General features: G+C 37.9%; 4 protein-coding genes across 8 annotated transcripts; all 4 read left to right on the forward strand.

Moving 5' to 3' along the window:
- On the forward strand, window positions 1-5030 carry LOC103404585 (senescence-associated carboxylesterase 101-like). 4 transcript variants are annotated; one of them, XM_029096990.2, is made up of 7 exons: window positions 1-267; window positions 368-429; window positions 531-619; window positions 1003-1287; window positions 2253-2607; window positions 3120-3683; window positions 3881-5030. In XM_029096990.2, exons 4-7 carry the CDS (start codon window positions 1277-1279, stop codon window positions 4748-4750), a joined length of 1800 nt encoding a protein of 599 aa, XP_028952823.2. In that variant the 5' UTR covers window positions 1-267; window positions 368-429; window positions 531-619; window positions 1003-1276; the 3' UTR covers window positions 4751-5030. The 4 variants fall into 4 exon arrangements, with proteins under 4 accessions (XP_028952823.2, XP_070673349.1, XP_070673350.1 ...); XM_070817248.1 differs by having other exon boundaries at window positions 196-267; window positions 359-429; XM_070817249.1 differs by lacking the exons at window positions 1-267; window positions 368-429 and having other exon boundaries at window positions 480-619.
- A 1946-nt stretch (window positions 5031-6976) lies between these two features.
- On the forward strand, window positions 6977-11668 carry LOC103417055 (senescence-associated carboxylesterase 101-like). Of its 2 annotated transcripts, XM_029097935.2 has the most exons (5): window positions 7127-7533; window positions 7706-7788; window positions 8964-9318; window positions 9703-10266; window positions 10486-11668. In XM_029097935.2, the coding sequence occupies exons 2-5, from the start codon at window positions 7778-7780 to the stop codon at window positions 11353-11355; spliced, it is 1800 nt and encodes a 599-aa protein (XP_028953768.2). In that variant the 5' UTR covers window positions 7127-7533; window positions 7706-7777; the 3' UTR covers window positions 11356-11668. The 2 variants fall into 2 exon arrangements, with proteins under 2 accessions (XP_070673352.1, XP_028953768.2); XM_070817251.1 differs by having other exon boundaries at window positions 6977-7788.
- Window positions 11669-13043: 1375 nt separating this feature from the next.
- On the forward strand, window positions 13044-17450 carry LOC103404587 (senescence-associated carboxylesterase 101-like). Its single transcript, XM_070817252.1, has 3 exons — window positions 13044-13495; window positions 14920-15274; window positions 15782-17450. Exons 1-3 carry the CDS (start codon window positions 13485-13487, stop codon window positions 16151-16153), a joined length of 738 nt encoding a protein of 245 aa, XP_070673353.1. The 5' UTR covers window positions 13044-13484; the 3' UTR covers window positions 16154-17450.
- On the forward strand, window positions 16361-17179 carry LOC103404586 (senescence-associated carboxylesterase 101-like). Its single transcript, XM_008343515.3, has one exon. The coding sequence runs from the start codon at window positions 16361-16363 to the stop codon at window positions 17177-17179; it is 819 nt and encodes a 272-aa protein (XP_008341737.3).
- Window positions 17451-17906: the final 456 nt, after the last annotated feature.

The following is a 17906-nucleotide window of genomic DNA, read 5'->3' on the forward strand; positions in this document are numbered from 1 at the left end:
GTCTCCCGGCTGCCTCTCTTCCCTCTCCCCGTCACTCTCTTTCCCTCCCTTCACTCTCTCTAAAACTCTCTTCTCTCATCTGTCTCTCTAACCTTCCTTCTCCGGGAAAGCACACAAACACAACAACAACAGCAGCAGCTGCACAACACCATCCCTCACCCTCTATGCGAACCTCACGAACCCAAAAACGGTGAGCGGACTTTTCCCCAGTTTTCCGGCGAGACGCATTTTTTGGCCATATCCGGCCAGCTTTTGGCTTCTAAATAGGTAAAATCGTATTTCTCTCGTCTTAAGCTTCGTTTTGACATATTATGGGTCCGATTTGACTAATAAATGAGGAAGTTATAACCTTTTAAAGTTTACCTAGTTTCCGGCGACCCTTTCAAGTCATTTTCCGGCTAAACCACGGCTATTTAGCCGTGGAGAAAGGTACCATTCTCTTCATTTCGTCAATAAGTATGATTTTCATCTATGAATCACTTGATTTCGTCGAGTATTGAAGAAGTTATGGACGTTTAAAGTTTACTCAGTTTCCGGCGTGTTCCCCGTTTTTCTGCGGACCAGTCAGTTTTCAGGCTATTTTCCGGCCATCTCCGGCAACCTTTGAACTTCCAAATAGGTATATTCTTGTTCTACACTTTCCTAGTTTCGTTTTGATATATTATGAGTTCTTCGCGAAACATTTAAGATGACGGAATTAGGTCGGGCAACAGAGCCTGACCCGATGAACATGACGACGAAAGTCCGTCAGGTAAGGCTGCGTTGACCATATTGTATTGCTACTAGGTGAATTCGGACAAAAAAACAGAAAGCTCAACGGCCATTCCCTAGCTCAGATTAACTCGTTAGATTTCTTTGTAAATTTCTTTGTATTCTTCCACGAATGTTTAGTTGCTAAAATCAAATCATGTATTAAATTACTCTGGAATTTTCGTAACGTAAGAACAAGCTGGAAGCAACATGGAATAAATAATTATTCTGAACTTTAACACGTAAACGTAGATAAGAAGGCCAGAGGAAAAGCATCGGGGCAAAGGTCCAACTCCCTCTCCTCCGGGAACCTTCCAGGAACAAGATCCGTAGACGACGACGTAGACTTTCCTGTGCATTGTCGACTTGGCGGGAAATTCCCTCGTGGAACTTGGTGGAACAATGACGTCCATAACAATAGTAATGATAGGACTTTCCTCTTCTATATAAAGAAAGACACTGAGCATTCTGGTTTCCAAATCTCTCAATCTACTGTGTTTTTAAGCAGATCGCCAGAAGCTTGAAGATGAACAACCAGTAAGTTAACTTCAAACTCCTCCGATCCTTGTTCTTCTTTGAATCCTTTGTCATTGATTTTCCTTATGGTTTATTAGGCCTAAGTATGATTATGCTCAATATAGTTTGGCAAATTTCCACTTCATCCATGTGTGTCGATTGTCGTGATTAAGCAGACATGTCTAGGACGGCTTCTGGAATGGCTACAAGTATTTTGCATGAAACTTCTTAGGGTTAATTTTGGGGAAAAAATTTACCGAGTAGGATTATCTCCCCTCCTGTTCTCGTCCATTCCTCTCACACATTGCTTTTTGTTTTATTGTCTTTATAAAAAAAAATTAATATAAGATGTTAACGTGGTTTAACTGTGACCGTTGAAATAGGAGGGAAGAGAAGGGAAGGAGATGAGGATTAGGAGGGGGGAGCCTCCAAAACCTACAAAGCGCGTCTAGATAGTAGAAGCTTTTTTTAAGAAGAATTAAAGATTGGGTCCTTCGCTTTTTTTAAGGATTGGGTCCTTCGCATTTACCCAACACCAAATTTTGTTCCCTCAACAAAAAAAAAAATTGAGAAGAATTAAAAATTTTCTCACAAAGTTAAAATAAAATAATGTTTTACCAATAAAATAAAATAAATAAATACGAATTAGCATATAAAGTACATTACTTGAATTGGAGCATTTTAGTCATCACATCGATTTTCATTCTGATTCATGTGAGTTAGTAAACAGTTTATATTGTTCAGTACTATTCTTACTCTTATTTTTTAAAATTTTAGTAAACAGTTTCAATATGAATCTGATTCTAACATATTCCAAACTCTTCAATTCAATTTTTTCTTCTTTTGAATATGGAATAGTAAACGACCCATTAAATTTTTATCCCAAATATAATCAAAAGTAGTTTTGATTGTTCCACTGACATTTTTAACTATTTCAACAGCTTTCCCTCTGTTTAACTTTGCTTCAATTTTTTGTTGGTGGACAGAATTAGCAGTGCGGGGCTTGAACTAGCAAATGTGCTGGTGACTTCTCCTCCCCTGCACCAGTCATGGGACGCGGTTCAAAAGCAAAAGCTCCAGACAGCTGCTGATCCGAATGCACAAATGACCTTATACATTAGTGAAACCAAGCACTCAAACACCACCATCATATCTTTTCTTACTGCACCAGTAGAGGTTCAAGATCCACAAGCGATGATTTCATCGACGACTCTCAAGGACACAAATTTTCTTCTCTTTGAGTTTTTGTGCAGCAAAAAAACACCAAGTTACTTCGTCAATGAATTGGCAATCAAATTCTTCGCCTTGAATCACACCAACCTCGATCTTTTGCGAACAAAGGTGTGTAATGTTATCTCTGATAATATTTAAAAAAAAAGTTTCTTCGCATACGAGAAATCCTTATATAAGAACTTGTTCATTCATTGCCTACTTAAAAATAGACATAGAGACGGAAGAAAGGACGAATCAAATAGTTTTATTTTTTTTTTCCCAATTTTTGTCTATTCTTCACCTACTGAATCAAACTTTTTCATTGCTTTGACGACTATTAATTTTAGTGAGAAATGGTTAGAAATGATATTTATAATGTTAGATTACTTTATACTTAATTAGTTTGGCTTCTTTGACAACTCTTAATATTAGTAAGAAACACTTACAAACACCTCATTGTTAGAGTTATAAGAGCCGAATGTCATAAAATTGATTCTATTTTGTTTTGTTGTTGTTCAAAATGGAGTTGAATGTTTTTTTTTTTTTACCACGAATGTATTTCGAGGAACTTATTTGTAAAGACGTCTCCGAATTAATTATATAGCAGTTCAGTAATTGACCAACTTAATGTAATATTTCAGCTGGTAGAAAGCAGCAATTCCAACTCATCGATACTTATCACTGGACATTCTTTTGGAGGCTGTGTGGCTACCCTTTTCACCTTATGGCTGCTACAAAGCCTCAACTTGTCGAAAGCGAAGCGTCCCCTTTGCATCACTTTCGGTTCACCCTTGACCGGTGACGAACAACTCCGACAATGTGTGTTGCAATTCTCAACATGGAGTTCTTGCTTCTTGAATGTAGCCTCTATCAACGATCCTGTACCTAAAGCCTTCCTAACCGCTTCGCAAGCGAGTGATTACAAGCCTTTCGGAACATTCCTATTGTGCTCCGCTTCGGGTGGTTCTTGCTTTGAGGACCCAGATGCCATTTTGCAACTGTTGGTGGAAACCGGCTCTCAGAGTGCTCAAATTCAAGGTCCGAATTTGGGGTTTCAGTATTTCGATTACGGACAGATTTTGAGTGATCTCAAGCTGAAGGCATTTTCTAGAGATGTCTTTGAGTTGGTTGAAGAGGATAGAGTTCCACTTAAAGCTGGAATTAAAACACAATTGGCAGCAATATTTGGAGTTAATAGCTCACAGGTATCCAACTTTCCACACAAATATTTGATTTGATGATGATTCAGAGAATGGTTTCTGCACAAACCTGTTTATTTTTGTCTCTTGATTTTCTTTTACTTTATTTAATCCGAAGATTGGAAATAAACACAGGTGTGCGGGGGGCAATCACATCCCTTGTTTTTACTTCTACTAACTTTTTTCGCAAATCATTTTGTAAGTCATTGCAGCAGCAGCAACCCGACATAAATTTCGGCAATCTGATGCAAAAGATGGAAACTCAAGAACGTAACCACGCAATCCAGAAGACGCAGGTTTACAGTTCTTTCTGGAAATTGAATGAGATTAAAAAGTACATGGCCTACATGGAAGGGTACAAGAAGGAGTCCAAAGAGATGGGAATTGGATACTATGACAGGTACAGAAACAAGCGTTGCTTGGGTGACATTAATGCCGAAGAGTACAAGAAGAAGCTCTCTAATTACTGGGAGGACACGGTTGCAGAAGTTGAGAGCAATCCCCAGAAAGAAGGAGCCGCAATGCGTACTCGTTTCCTATTTGGTGGAACGAATTACAGAAGGATGATCGAACCGCTTCACATTGCAGAGTACTACAAGGAAGGTGGAAAAGATTACATAAGGGAAAGGCCTCGACATTTCGTTCTGTTGGAGCAATGGTTCAATGAAGACGCGGAAAAGAAGAAGCCAGAGAGGGAGCCGAAAGAAAAGGAGAACCCCCAACTGCGTGGCGAAAGCAAGTCGAACTCAAAAGCGAAGAATGTGGCTTCAAGTCTGAATGATGATTCTTGTTTTTGGGTGCATGTCGAGGAAGCGCATATCTTATGCAATGAACAAGCGAGTAATCCAAATGCCAAGCAAATGCTGATGGAATTTGAGCAGTACGTGCTGAATAATCTCGAGAAGTTTGCAGTGACGCCTGATATTTTCTTGGCCCAAAGCAGTTACATGCAATGGTGGAACGAGTACGAAAAAAGGGTGGGAAATGACTATTCCTCACCACTCGCCAAGGTCATGAAGCGTCACACTTATACCAAGTATGCGGAGGGGGTCTCGGTTCTTGCTGTTATATAATGCAAGATAATTAAATTTTAAGCAAGCAATTAATTAAATAAAGCAAGATTAGTTATGCTGTATTGCTCATGATCTTCATATAGAAAAGTGTGCAGTACTTGCCAGACTTGTTGGCGCTACTACTATTGAATATTTTTGTTTGTGGTTTCGTTTTGTTTTTTGGGCTCTAGCATCTAGCTCTCTTTGTTTAAAGTATAAGAATGTGTGGGGGTATTGTTTCAATTATGATGTTGTAATTTCCACTTCATAAATTAATGAAATTCATTGCATTTCGATTTCACTTAGTGTGAGGCCTACTCTATTTTCAGTCTTTCAGCACATTGCTATTAGTGATTTTTAAATATTTGGTATCTGCTTATGATTTTTTCTTTTATCAATTTGTATGTGTTAATGTAGATGTTTTTGCTGAGTCGATTTTAAACTATTATTTTATCTTATTTTTAGTTATAATTTATTGATTATTTTAGTTGAATATTGATACTTTATTCTATATTTTAATTATATAATATGTGAATCTATTTTGGACATAAAACGATTAAACGAATGAATTTTAGAATAATTCTAAATCATGAATTTTGGAATAATTCTAAATCAAGTAGATTCTTGAGTCTTTCCTGTTCGGGAGATATTTGTGTTTTTGTCTTTAGTGAACCTTGTGTTGTGAGCCACTAGGGGCACATGTTTCCCTTGTCTCCCGGTTCTCTCTCTTTTCCCTCTCCCCGTCACTCTCTTTCCCTCCCTTCACTCTCTCCTCTCAATTCTCTCATCTTTCTCTCTAACCTCGCCTCTCCGGGAAAGCACACAAACACAACAACAACAGCAGCAACTGCACACAACCATCCCTCACCCTCTATGTGAACCCCACGAACCCAAAAATGGCGAGGAGATTCTTCCCCAGTTTTCCAGCGAGACCCGTGAGTTTGCAGGCATTTTCCGGCTATCTCCGGCGCAGAGAGAGAGAGCAACATAAATTTAAAGGACAATGATTGTCTGCCCTTCACTTTCGATGCCTTCCTGTTTTGTATGATCACAGTTAGCACGTTATTATTTTATATTATTTTTTTTATAGATATAATAAAACAAAAATAAATAATAATATAAAATATTAACGTTGTTTAACCGTGATCACACAATCAGAAGACACTAGAGGACACCGAAAGTGAAGAGCAGACAATCGTTCAAATTTAAATGAATGGTTTCGACTTCCCAAGGGGTCAAAGGTGGTAAGTCCGGGCTCCACCTTGGATTATGTGAGAAACATGGAATGGAGAGTGTTACAGAGTAATGAATGGTTTCCACTTTCCAAGGGGTCAAGGGTAGTATCTGGACTCGACCTTGGATTATGTGAGAAACATGGGGTGTAGTGTTAGTGTTACATAGAGTAATTGATTCGTTTTTATTTTTTATGAAGCCAACCACCCATCAGAATGTTTATTTTTTATTTACTTATCTGTATTACTATATTACTATACTATTATATTTCTTTATTTTTCTCATATTTTGTATTTTATGTAATTTTAAATTATGAACTTGTTATACATGTATTGTTCTTCAATACTCCTTATTATCGTTATATGACATATATGCTTAATGTGTTTTTAAACTTTGGATTTGTTGAATACTCTTTTTATATTTTATCATTCTTTTATTATCTTATCTGTAGATTTCATTCGAGTATAATTTTTTGTAAGTATCAATATGTACTTATTTACAAAATATACAAAAAATCTATCTAAATCTACCTAAGCTGCCTAGATGCCTTCCTAGATCCCGCTTAGATGCCTAGGCGCTCTAATCATCAGCCTGTTTTCCGACTAACGCCTAACGTTTTTTTGACCTTTAAAAAAACAGAAAGCTCAACCGCCATTCCCTATCCCTCAGATTAACTCGTTAGATTTCTTTGTAAATTTCTTTGTATACTTCCGCGAATGTGTAGTTGCTAAATTCAAATCATGTATTAAATTACTCCGGAATATTCGTAACGCAAGCTGGAAGCAACATGGAATAAATAATTATCTGAACTTTAACACGTAAACGTAGACAAGAGGAACAGAGGCAAAGTATCGGGGCAAACGTCCAGCCCTCCCTTCTAGGAACAAGGTCAGTTGACAATGACATAGACCTTCCCGTGCATTGTCGACTTGGTGGGAACTTTCCTCGTGGGGCCCTTTGGTTGGTGGGGACAATGAAGTCCATAAGAATAAGGACAATACTTAGGTCCTGACTGCTCAGGATCAAGTATACGGACCTCACAACGTGGTACACTATAAAGATGACACCTGTCTTTTTGCTTATCCAAACACCAAACATGGCTTTCTTTGTTCTATATATGCAAACATAAACTATTCTATTAACCAAACACCATCCTTCTCTCTCGTTGAAGAATCCCCAACCTTTAAGAGACAAACGAGCAAGCACCTGCCTCGACCCACCTCGTTCCTCCGCCGCAAACCTACCCCGTGTCCTCCTCCACCGTCGATTCACCCCGTGTCCTCATCCAACTTCTCTCCTCCGTCAACCGACCGCCGTTCCTCTGTCAACTTCACCGGTATTCCTCCGTCGGCCCCGCTTCCGCTTCCGCCTCTTCCTTCAACCTCTCTCCTCCATCGAAGTAGGTCCATAAGAATTCATGTAAGGGAGGGGATCTTTGTTCTTCGTGTATAGTGTGACGACGCTGCACTGATACAAATCCGTGATGGCATAGGAAAAGACAAGGACGATGCGGGATAAGCCCGGGAGCAAAGAGGAAGTGAAAAGGGATTATGGGGTGTTTGGATGCCTAGGTAATTGGATAAACAGGGTGTTTGGCTGCATAGCTTAAACATATAAAGTAGTACACGTGTTCTCTTTTAATTGAGGCATATCAATGGTCAGTGAAAATTGTCCACTTGTGAGTATCAAGTATTATCTTAAGAGTAACAATAGCTTTAGAACTGTTTCCTCTTCTCTATAAAGGACACACCATTCTGTCTTCCAAATCTCTCAATCTACTGTGTTTTTAAGCAGATCGCCACCAAAAGCTTGAAGATGAACAACCAGTAAGTTAATTTCAAACTCTTCCGATCCTTGTTTTTCTTTGAATCCTTTGTCATTGATTTTTCTTATGGTTTATTAGGATAATACTTGGCTACTGAAAGATAAATAGGAACTCTTATTTAAAACTCTTAGGGTTTTAAACACAGGATTTTGTAGTTATGATCATAACCGTTCATACTATGATTCACATTGTCAAGATCATCTCTGTAAAAAAATAAAGTAAAACTAGTCTATTGTAGCAATTACATAGATGCTTTTACTAATACCGTTCATTTGTTTTTAAACGGTTTGATGACTAAACGTTCTTAGGTTTAATTGATTTTTGTCAGAAGCGATTTGTATAGGATGATTTATAATATCAACGTTTCTGATTATAAACACGAACTTCTATAAATTGATAACGAATAATTTTGAGAAATTTTGAGTATGGGTTTCTACTCATCTCGTTTATTAGACCTAAGTATGATTCTGCTCAATTTAGTTTGGCAAATATCCACTTCATCCATGTGTGTTGATTGTCGTGATTAAGCGGATCATGTCTAGGACGGCTTCTAGAATCGCTATAAGTGTTTTGCATGAAACTTCTTGGGGTTAAATTTGGGGGAAAAAACTTACAAAGTGCGTCTAGATAGTAGAAGCTATTTTTAAGAAGCATATGTGCTATGTGTAGCTTTAAGAAGAGTTTCCAAGTTTCCAAGTGCTTTATTGAGAAACTCTTTGAATAAAGTAAAAGAAAAATGCTTATGAGTAAAGTAAAAGATAAGTGCTTATGAGTAAAGTATCTCGAGGCAATATTTAATAAGTGTTCATATGCTTTGACAAAGTAGAATTCATTCTTACTAGTCTTTTGCTAAGCTGACCTTATTAGAAGCACAATGAAATTTTATAGAAAATGCTTTTATGATTCGTACATACTTTTATGATACGTTTACGCATGGGTAATTGAAATGAAAAAGTGGAATTGAATACATGAAACAGTTTTAACATGAATCTGATTCTACCATATTCCAACTCTTCAATTCAATTTCTTTTATTTTGAATACGGAATAGTAAACAACCCATTAAATTTTTCTGCCAAATATAATCAGAATTACTTTTGTTCTACTGACATTTTTAACTATTTCAAAAGCATTCCCTCCATTTAACTTTGCTTCAATTTTTTGTTGGTGATGGACAGAATTAGCAGTGCGGGGCTTGAACTAGCAAATTTGCTGGTGACTTCTCCTCCCCTGCACCAGTCATGGGACGCGGTTCAGAAGCAAAAGCTCCAGACAGTTGCTGATCCGAATGCACAAATGGCCTTATACATTAGTGAAACCAAGCACTCAAACACCACCATCATATCTTTTCTTACTTCACCAGTCAAGGTTCAAGATCCACAAGCGATGATTTCATCGACGACTCTCAAGGACACAAATTTTCTTCTCTTTGAGTTTTTGTGCAGCAAAAAAACCCCAAGTTTCTCCGTCAATGAATTGACAATCAACTTCTTCGCGTTGAATCACACCAACCTCGACCTTCTGCGAACAAAGGTATGTACTGTTATCTCAAATAATTTTTTCCAATTTTTGTCTATTCTTCTCCTACTGAATCAAACTTTTTCATCGCTTTGACGACTATTAATTTTAGTGAGAAACGGTTCGAAATGATATTTATAATGTTCGATTACTTTCTACTTAATTAGTTTGGCTTCTTTGACAACTCTTAATATTAGTGAGAAACACTTACAAACACCTCATTATTAGTGTTATAAGAGCCGAATGACGTAAAATCGGTTCTATTTTGTTTTGTTGTTGTTCAAAATGGTGTTGAATGTTATATTTTTTACCACGAAGGAACTTATTTGTAAAAGACGTCTCCGAATTAATTATATAGCTAGCAGTTCAGTAATTGACTAACTTCATGCAATATTTCAGCTGGTAGAAAGCAGCAATTCCAACTCATCGATACTTATCACTGGACATTCTTTTGGAGGCTGTGTAGCTACCCTTTTCACCTTATGGCTGCTACAAAGCCTCAACTTGTCGAAAGCGAAGCGTCCCCTTTGCATCACTTTCGGTTCACCCTTGACCGGTGACGAACAACTCCGACAATGTGTGTTGCAATTCTCAACTTGGAGTTCTTGCTTCTTGAATGTAGCCTCTATCAACGATCCTGTACCTAAAGCCTTCCTAACAGCTTCGCAAGCAAGCAATTACAAGCCTTTCGGAACATTCCTATTGTGCTCCGCTTCGGGTGGTTCTTGCTTTGACGACCCTGATGCCATTTTGCAACTGGTGGTGGACACCGGCTCTCAGAGTGCTCAAATTCAAGGTCCGAATTTGGGGTTTCAGTATTTTGATTACGGACAGATTTTGAATGATCTCAAGCTGAAGGCGTTTTCAAGAGATGTCTTTGAGTTGGTTGAAGAGGATAGAGTTCCACTTAAAGCTGGAATTAAAACACAATTGGCAGCAATATTTGGAGTTAATAGCTCACAGGTATCCAACTTTCTACACAAATATTTGATTTGATGATGATTCAGAGAATGGTTTCTGCACAAACCTGTTTATTTTTGTCTCTTGATTTTCTTTTACTTTATTTAATCCGAAGATTGGAAATAAACACGGGTGTGCTGGGGGCAATCACATCCCATGTTTTTTTCGACCTATATATATTTTTACTTCTACTAACTTTTTTCGCAAATCATTTTGTAAAAGTCATTGCAGCAGCAACAACCCGACATAAATTTCGGCAATCTGATGCAAAAGATGGAAACTCAAGAACGTAACCACGCAATCCAGAAGACGCAGGTTTACAGTTCTTTCTGGAAATTGAATGAGATTAAAAAGTACATGGCCTACATGGAAGGGTACAAGAAGGAGTCCAAAGAGATGGGAATTGGATACTATGACAGGTACAGAAACAAGCGTTGCTTGGGTGACATTAATGCCGAAGAGTACAAGAAGAAGCTCTCGAATTACTGGGAGGACACGGTTGCGGAAGTTGAGAGCAATCCCCAGAAAGAAGGAGCCGCAATGCGTACTCGTTTCCTATTTGGTGGAACGAATTACAGAAGGATGATCGAACCGCTTCACATTGCAGAGTACTACAAGGAAGGTGGAAAAGATTACATTAAGGAAAGGCCTCGACATTTCGTTCTGTTGGAGCAATGGTTCAATGAAGACGCGGAAAAGCAGAAGCCAGAGAGAGGGCAGAAAGAAAAGGAGAACCCCCAACTGCGTGGCGAAAGCAAGTCGAACTCAAAAGCGAAGAGTGTGGCTTCAAGTCTGAATGATGATTCTTGTTTTTGGGTGCATGTCGAGGAAGCGCATATCTTATGCAATGAACAAGCGAGTAATCCAAATGCCAAGCAAATGCTGATGGAATTTGAGCAGTACGTGCTGAATAATCTCGAGAAGTTTGCAGTGACACCTGATATTTTCTTGGCCCAAAGCAGCTACATGCAATGGTGGAACGAGTACGAAAAATGGATGGGAAATGACTATTCCTCACCACTCGCCAAGGTCATGAAGCGTCACACTTATACCAAGTATGCGGAGGGGGTCTCGGTTCTTGCCGATATATAATCCAAGATAATTAAGTTTTAAGCAAGTAATTAAATCAGATAAAGCAAGATTAGTTATGCTGTATTGCTCATGATCTTCATATAGAAAGTTGTGCAGTACTTGTAGGGCTTGTTGGTGCTACTACTCTCGAATATTTTTGTTTGTTTTCATTTTGTTTTGGGCTCTACCTCTCTTGTACAAAGAAAAAGAATGTGTGGGGGGTATTGTTTAATTACGATGTTATAATTTCCACTTCATAGAACGCTCGTTGCATTTTGATTTCATGTGAGGGCTATCCTAATCAGTAATTGGAATAAGTTAAGACTTGCGATAATCATAGTTTATGTTGTATTAATCTTGCTTATGAATCTATAAAGTGCACAACTTAGTCTAGTTTCTTTGGCGTTTTTGCACAAAATGTACACAAACTTCTAATTTCTTTGGCTTTTTCACACAATACGTAATGTGTTATCACGGAACAAAAAGATATATACGTCAAGATAGATAGGCCCATGACACAATACTTATATTACAACTACATATAAGAGACTTGTTGAATACTTAAGAGCAAGTTCACCCCTAAAAATTTAGCGCCAGCACCCGTATTTATCCACTCAAGTGAACAGTAATATACTCCAGTGAACAATAATAGGCCAAAGTATCTCCACCCCTAACAAAAAATAGCTTAGTCAATTTTATTAAAATATTATTATTTTTTATTATAAAATAATAAAAATAATAATTTTATTAAAAAAAAAAGAAGGAAAAGTCAGGAACCTCCACGGTTCTACTAGAACTCTCTATACTCTCCCTCTACATCCCCAAACGCCAAATGCCACTCCTGACGCTAACTCGCTTCAACCTCCCTCTACATCTCTCTCTCTCTCTGTTGGGTGGAGCTCTGCAAAAATCCACCACCATGTGCAATGATAATCCCACCGGATTCCAACTTTCCTTCCGGTTCACAATCCCCAGTCTTTATTCCTCCACAATATTTCAACCATTTTGCCTATCAAATTCCCTATCAATCCAACCTCACTAACCCAATTTGATCTTTTCCTCAATCGATGGTTCCCTCGGCAGTAGTCGCCGCGGATCCAGCCTATCACCTACCCGACACCGACCCGTATGACAATTCGGGTTGGTACCCGTGGACCCGTGTTGGATTTCGAGGTCAGACGCCTTTTGGTGAAGGCCTCGAAATCTCCCACTGCCCCAGAATCAACCTTAGCCCTTTGCGACGTGTTGATCATGTGGGAGGTTGATGGCCCGACATGTGGGTCTGTCGATTTTAGGCTGGTCTCTTGCCTGGCTTGGGCTGGGTGCCGATCAAAATGCTCGGCTGGAGTGGATAGCCTGGGTGTCGGGCTGGTTTTTTGGCTGGGTGCTGGCCTATCAGTTCCCCGGTGGAACTGCTCTAAAGGAACACACATTATGTACGTGTTCTCATGTTTTCATTATGTTCCAATAACTCATAATATATATATCATTCCGTTTTGTAATTTATGATGAAATCATATATATTTTAAGTATAAACAAACACTTATTTACATGAAATAATAATAGATTTAATTAAATCCGTCTAGTCTGCCTAGCTGCCTGGACGCTAGGTCTCAGCCCACCGCTCGACTAAACTGCGTTGACCATATTGTGTAGCTAGTCGGTGAATTCAGACAAAAAAAACAGAAAGCTCAACGGCCATTCCCTATCCCTCAGATTAACTCGTTAGATTTCTTTGTAAATTTCTTTGTATTCTTCCGCGAATGTTTAGTTGCTAAAATCAAATCATGTATTAAATTACTCTGAAATTTTCGTTACGGATGAACAAGCTGGAAGCAACCGGGAATGAATAATTATCTGAACTTCAACACGTAAACGTAGATAAGAAGACCGGAGGCAAAGCATCGAGGCAAAAGGTCCAGCCCTCCCTCCTCCGGGAACCTTCCAGGAACAAGATCCGTTAATATACTTTCCTGTGCATTGTCGACTTGGCGGGAAATTCCCTCGTGGGGACCTTTGAGACAATGAAGTCCATAAGAATAATAATAGCTTTAGAACTGTTTCCTCTTCTATAGAAAGGACACTGACCGTTCTGTTTTCCAAATCTCTCAATCTACTGTGTTTTTAAGCAGATCGCCAAAAGCTTGAAGATGAACAACCAGTAAGTTAACTTCAAACTCCTCCGATCCTTGTTTTTCTTTGAATCCTTTGTCATTGATTTTTCTTATGGTTTATTAGACCTAATTATGATTCTGCTCAATGTAGTTTGGCAAATTTCCACTTCATCCATGTGCGTCGATTGTCGTGATTAAGCGGACATGTCTAAGACGGCTTCTGGAATGGCTAAAAGTGTTTTGCATGAAACTTCTTAGGGTTAATTTTGGGGGAAAAAACTTACAAAGCGTGTGTAGATAGTAGAAGCTTTTTTTAAGAAGCATATGCGCTATGTGTAGCTTCAAGAAGCATTTCCAAGTTTCCAGAAACACTTGAGTAAAGTAAAACAAAAACGCTTATGAGTAAAGTAAAACAAAAACGCTTATGAGTAAAGTTTCTCGCGGAGGCAAAATTTAATAAATGTTCATATGGTTTAACAAAGTGGAATTTCATTCTTACAAGTCTGACCTTATTAGAAGCACAATTAATTTTTATAGAAAATGCTTTTATGATTCGTACACACTTTTGTGACACGTTTTTATTTATTTTTTATTTATAAAGAAACGATATTATCTACACTAAAAGGACAGGGATGAGCTTAACCTCATAATGGGCTATCAATAATGTAGTTCAAATTCGCCTTTAACAAGAATCGAACATAAGACATCTCACTTACAAGTAAAGAGGAATATCACTAGACTGTAGTACTAAGTGACACTTCTATGACACGTTTACGCAAGGTTAATCGAAATGAAAAAGCGGAATTGAATTTCAATTACGGAGTACTCCAGTATTTATCAAATATTGTAATCCAACTCCAAAATTTGGAGAAATTCAGTTATCTACAATTTGATGCAAATTAAATTCCGGATTATTGGGGGAATCGGAATAAATTGTTTCAAACCATTATACTCTCATTTATTTCTAAAATTTTAAGATTGTCCTTCGCATTTACCCAACACCAAATTTTGTTCCCTCAACAAAAAAAATGAAAAATGAAAAGAATTACAGTTTTTCTCACAAAGTTAAAATAAAATAATGTTTTACCAATAAAATAAAATAAATAAATAAGAATTAGCATATAAAGTACATTACTAGAATTGAAGCACTTTAGTAATCACATCGATTTTCATTTCGATTCATATGAGTTAGTAAACAACTTATATGGTTTAGTACTATTTCTAATTTGATTTCTGAAAATTTTAGTAAACAGTTTCAACATGAATTTGATTCTATCATATTCCAACTCTTCAATTCAATGCCTCATCAACTCAATTCCTTTATTTTGAATACGGAATAGTAAACAACCTTTTAAATTTTTCTGCCAAATATAATCAAAAGTACTTTTGATTGTTCCACTGACATTTTTAACTACTTCAAAAGCATTCCCTCCATTTAACTTTGCTTCAATTTTTTGTTGGTGATGGGCAGAATTAGCAGTGCGGGGCTTGAACTAGCAAATGTGCTGGTGACTTCTCCTCCCCTGCACCAGTCATGGGACGCGGTTCAGAAGCAAAAGCTCCAAACAGCTGCTAATCTGAATGCACAAATGGCCTTATACATTAGCGAAACCAAGCACTCAAACACCACCATCATATCTTTTCTAACTTCACGAGTCAAGGTTCAAGATCCACAAGCAATGATTTCGTCGACGACTCTGAAGGACAGAAATTTTCTTCTCTTTGAGTTTTTGTGTAGCAAAAAAACCCCAAGTTTCTCCGTCAATGAATTGGCAATCAAATTCTTCGCCTTGAATCACACCGACCTCAATCTTCTGCGATCAAAGGTATGTACTGTTATCTCTGATAATATTTAAAAAAGAAGTTTCTTCACTTACGAGAATTCCTTATAATAAGAACTTGTTCATTCATTGACTGCTTAAAAATAGACATAGACAAGGAAGAAAGGACGAATCAAATAATTTTTTTTCTTTTCCAATTTTTGTCTCTTCTTCTCCTACTTAATCAAACTTTTTCATTGCTTTGACGACTATTAATTTTAGTGAGAAACGGTTAGAAATGATATATATGATGTTAGATTACTTCCTACTTAATTAGTTTGGCTTCTTTGACAACTCTTAATATTAGAAACACTTACAAACACCTCATTATTAGTGTTATAAGAGCCGAATGTCGTAAAGTTGATTCTATTTTGTTTTGTTGTTGTTCAAAATGGAGTTAGAATGTTTTTTTTTTTTAACCACGAATATATTTTGAGGAACTTATTTGTAAAGACGTTTCCGAATTAATTATAAAGCAGTTCAGTAATTGACTAACTTCATGTAATATTTCAGCTGGTAGAAAGCAGCAATTCCAACTCATCGATACTTATAACTGGACAGTCTTTTGGAGGCTGTGTAGCTACCCTTTTCACCTTATGGCTGCTACAAAGCCTCAACTTGTCGAAAGCGAAGCGTCCCCTTTCCATCACTTACGGTTCACCCTTGACCGGTGACAAACAACTCCGACAATGTGTGTTGCAATTCTCAACATGGAGTTCTTGCTTCTTGAATGTAGCCTCTATCAACGATCCTGTACCTAAAGCCTTCCTAACCGCTTCGCAAGCGAGTGATTACAAGCCCTTCGGAACATTCCTATTGTGCTCCGCTTCGGGTGGTTCTTGCCTTGAGGACCCTGATGCCATTTTGCAGGAATATTTGATTTGATTTGATGATGATTCAGAGAATGGTTCTGCACAAACCTGTTTATTTTTGTCTCTTGATTTTCTTTTACTTTATTTAATCCCAAGATTGGAAATAAACACGGGTGTGCTGGGGGCAATCACATTCTACTAACTTTTTTCGCAAATCATTTTGTAAAAGTCATTGCAGCAGCAACATCCCGACATAAATTTCGGCAATCTGATGCAAAACATGGTAACCAAAGAATGTAAACAAGCGATCGACAAGGCGAAGGCTTACAGTTCTTTCTTGAAATTGAATGAGAATAGAGAGTACATGGCCAGCATGGAATGGTACAGGAAGGAGTCCAAAGAGATGGGAATTGGATACTATGACAGGTACAGAAACAAGCGTTACTTAAGTGACATTATGGCCACAGATTACAAGAAGAAGCTCTCGAACTACTGGGAGGACACGGTTGCAGAAGTTGAGAGCAATCCCCAGAAAGAAGGAGCCGCAATGCGTACTCGTTTCCTATTTGGTGGAACGAATTACAGAAGGATGATCGAACCGCTTCACATTGCCGAGTACTACAAGGAAGGTGGAAAAGATTACATAAAGGAAAGGCCTCGACATTTCATTATGTTGGAGCAATGGTTCAATGAAGACGAGGAAAAGAAGAAGGCAGAGAGAGAGAAGAAAGAAAGGGAGAACCCCCAACTGCGCAGCGATACCAAGTCGAACTCAAAAGCGAAGAATGTGGCTTCTAGTCTCAATGATGATTCTTGTTTTTGGGTGCACGTTGAGGAAGCGCTTATCTTGTACAATGAACAAGCGAGTAATCCAGATGCCAAGCAAAAGTTGATTGACTTTGAGCATTACGTGCTGAATAATCTCGAGAAGTTTGCAGTGACGCTTGATATTTTCTTGGCCCAAAGCAGCTACATGCAGTGGTGGAACAAGTACGAAAAAAGGGTGGGAAATGACTATTCCTCACCACTGGCCAAGGTCATGAAGCGTCGCACTTATACCAAGTATGCAGAGGGGGTCTCGGTTCTTGCTGATATATAATGCAAGATAATTAAGTTTTAAGCAAGCAATTAAATCAGATAAAGCAAGATTAGTTATGCTGTATTGCTCATGATCTTCATAGAGAAAGATGTGCAGTACTTGCAGGGCTTGTTGGTGGTACTACTTTCGAATATTTTTGTTTGTGGTTTCATTTTGTTTTGGGCTATCTAGCTTTCTTGTACAAAGAAAAATAATGTGTGGGGGTATTGTTTCAATTACGATGTTGTAATTTTCACTTCATAAAACACTCGTCGCATTTCGATTTCGTTAAGTGTGAAGGCTATCCTAATCAGTAATTGGAATAAATTGAGACTTGCAATGATCATGGTTTACGTTGTATTAATATTGCTTATGAATCTATAAAGTGCACAACTTAGTCTAGTTTCTTTGGTGTTTTCGCACAAAATGTACACAAACTTCTAATTTCTTTGGCTTTTTTCACACAATACGTAATGTGTTATAACGGAACAAAAAGATATATATGTCAAGATAGATAGGCCCAGGACACAGTACTTATATTACAACTACATATATGAATGTTTTGGATGAGCTGTTGATTTAGATGGAAAGGGATCCTCTCCTGATCCTTTCCACCAAATCCACCCAATCAACCAATCCGAGTTTTTGAAATTTGATCCAACGGCTAAAGTTATTATAACTTTTAAAGAACCCTCTATTTTTAGCCGTTTGATCAAATTTCAAGTATTCAGATTGGTTGATTGAATGG

This window comes from Malus domestica, chromosome 17, assembly GCF_042453785.1.
Source record: "Malus domestica chromosome 17, GDT2T_hap1".
Lineage (NCBI taxonomy): Eukaryota > Viridiplantae > Streptophyta > Magnoliopsida > Rosales > Rosaceae > Malus > Malus domestica.

Coding starts and splice junctions, on each gene's coding strand:
- LOC103404585 (XM_029096990.2), top strand. Junction 2,608..3,119: donor TCGATCTTTTGCGAACAAAG/GTGTGTAATGTT, acceptor GTAATATTTCAG/CTGGTAGAAAGCAGCAATTC. Junction 3,684..3,880: donor TTGGAGTTAATAGCTCACAG/GTATCCAACTTT, acceptor TCATTTTGTAAG/TCATTGCAGCAGCAGCAACC.
- LOC103417055 (XM_070817251.1), top strand. Junction 9,319..9,702: donor TCGACCTTCTGCGAACAAAG/GTATGTACTGTT, acceptor GCAATATTTCAG/CTGGTAGAAAGCAGCAATTC. Junction 10,267..10,485: donor TTGGAGTTAATAGCTCACAG/GTATCCAACTTT, acceptor ATTTTGTAAAAG/TCATTGCAGCAGCAACAACC.
- LOC103404587 (XM_070817252.1), top strand. Junction 15,275..15,781: donor TCAATCTTCTGCGATCAAAG/GTATGTACTGTT, acceptor GTAATATTTCAG/CTGGTAGAAAGCAGCAATTC.
- LOC103404586 (XM_008343515.3), top strand. CDS start 16,361: ATGGTAACCAAAGAATGTAAACAAGCGATCGACAAGGCGAAGGCTTAC.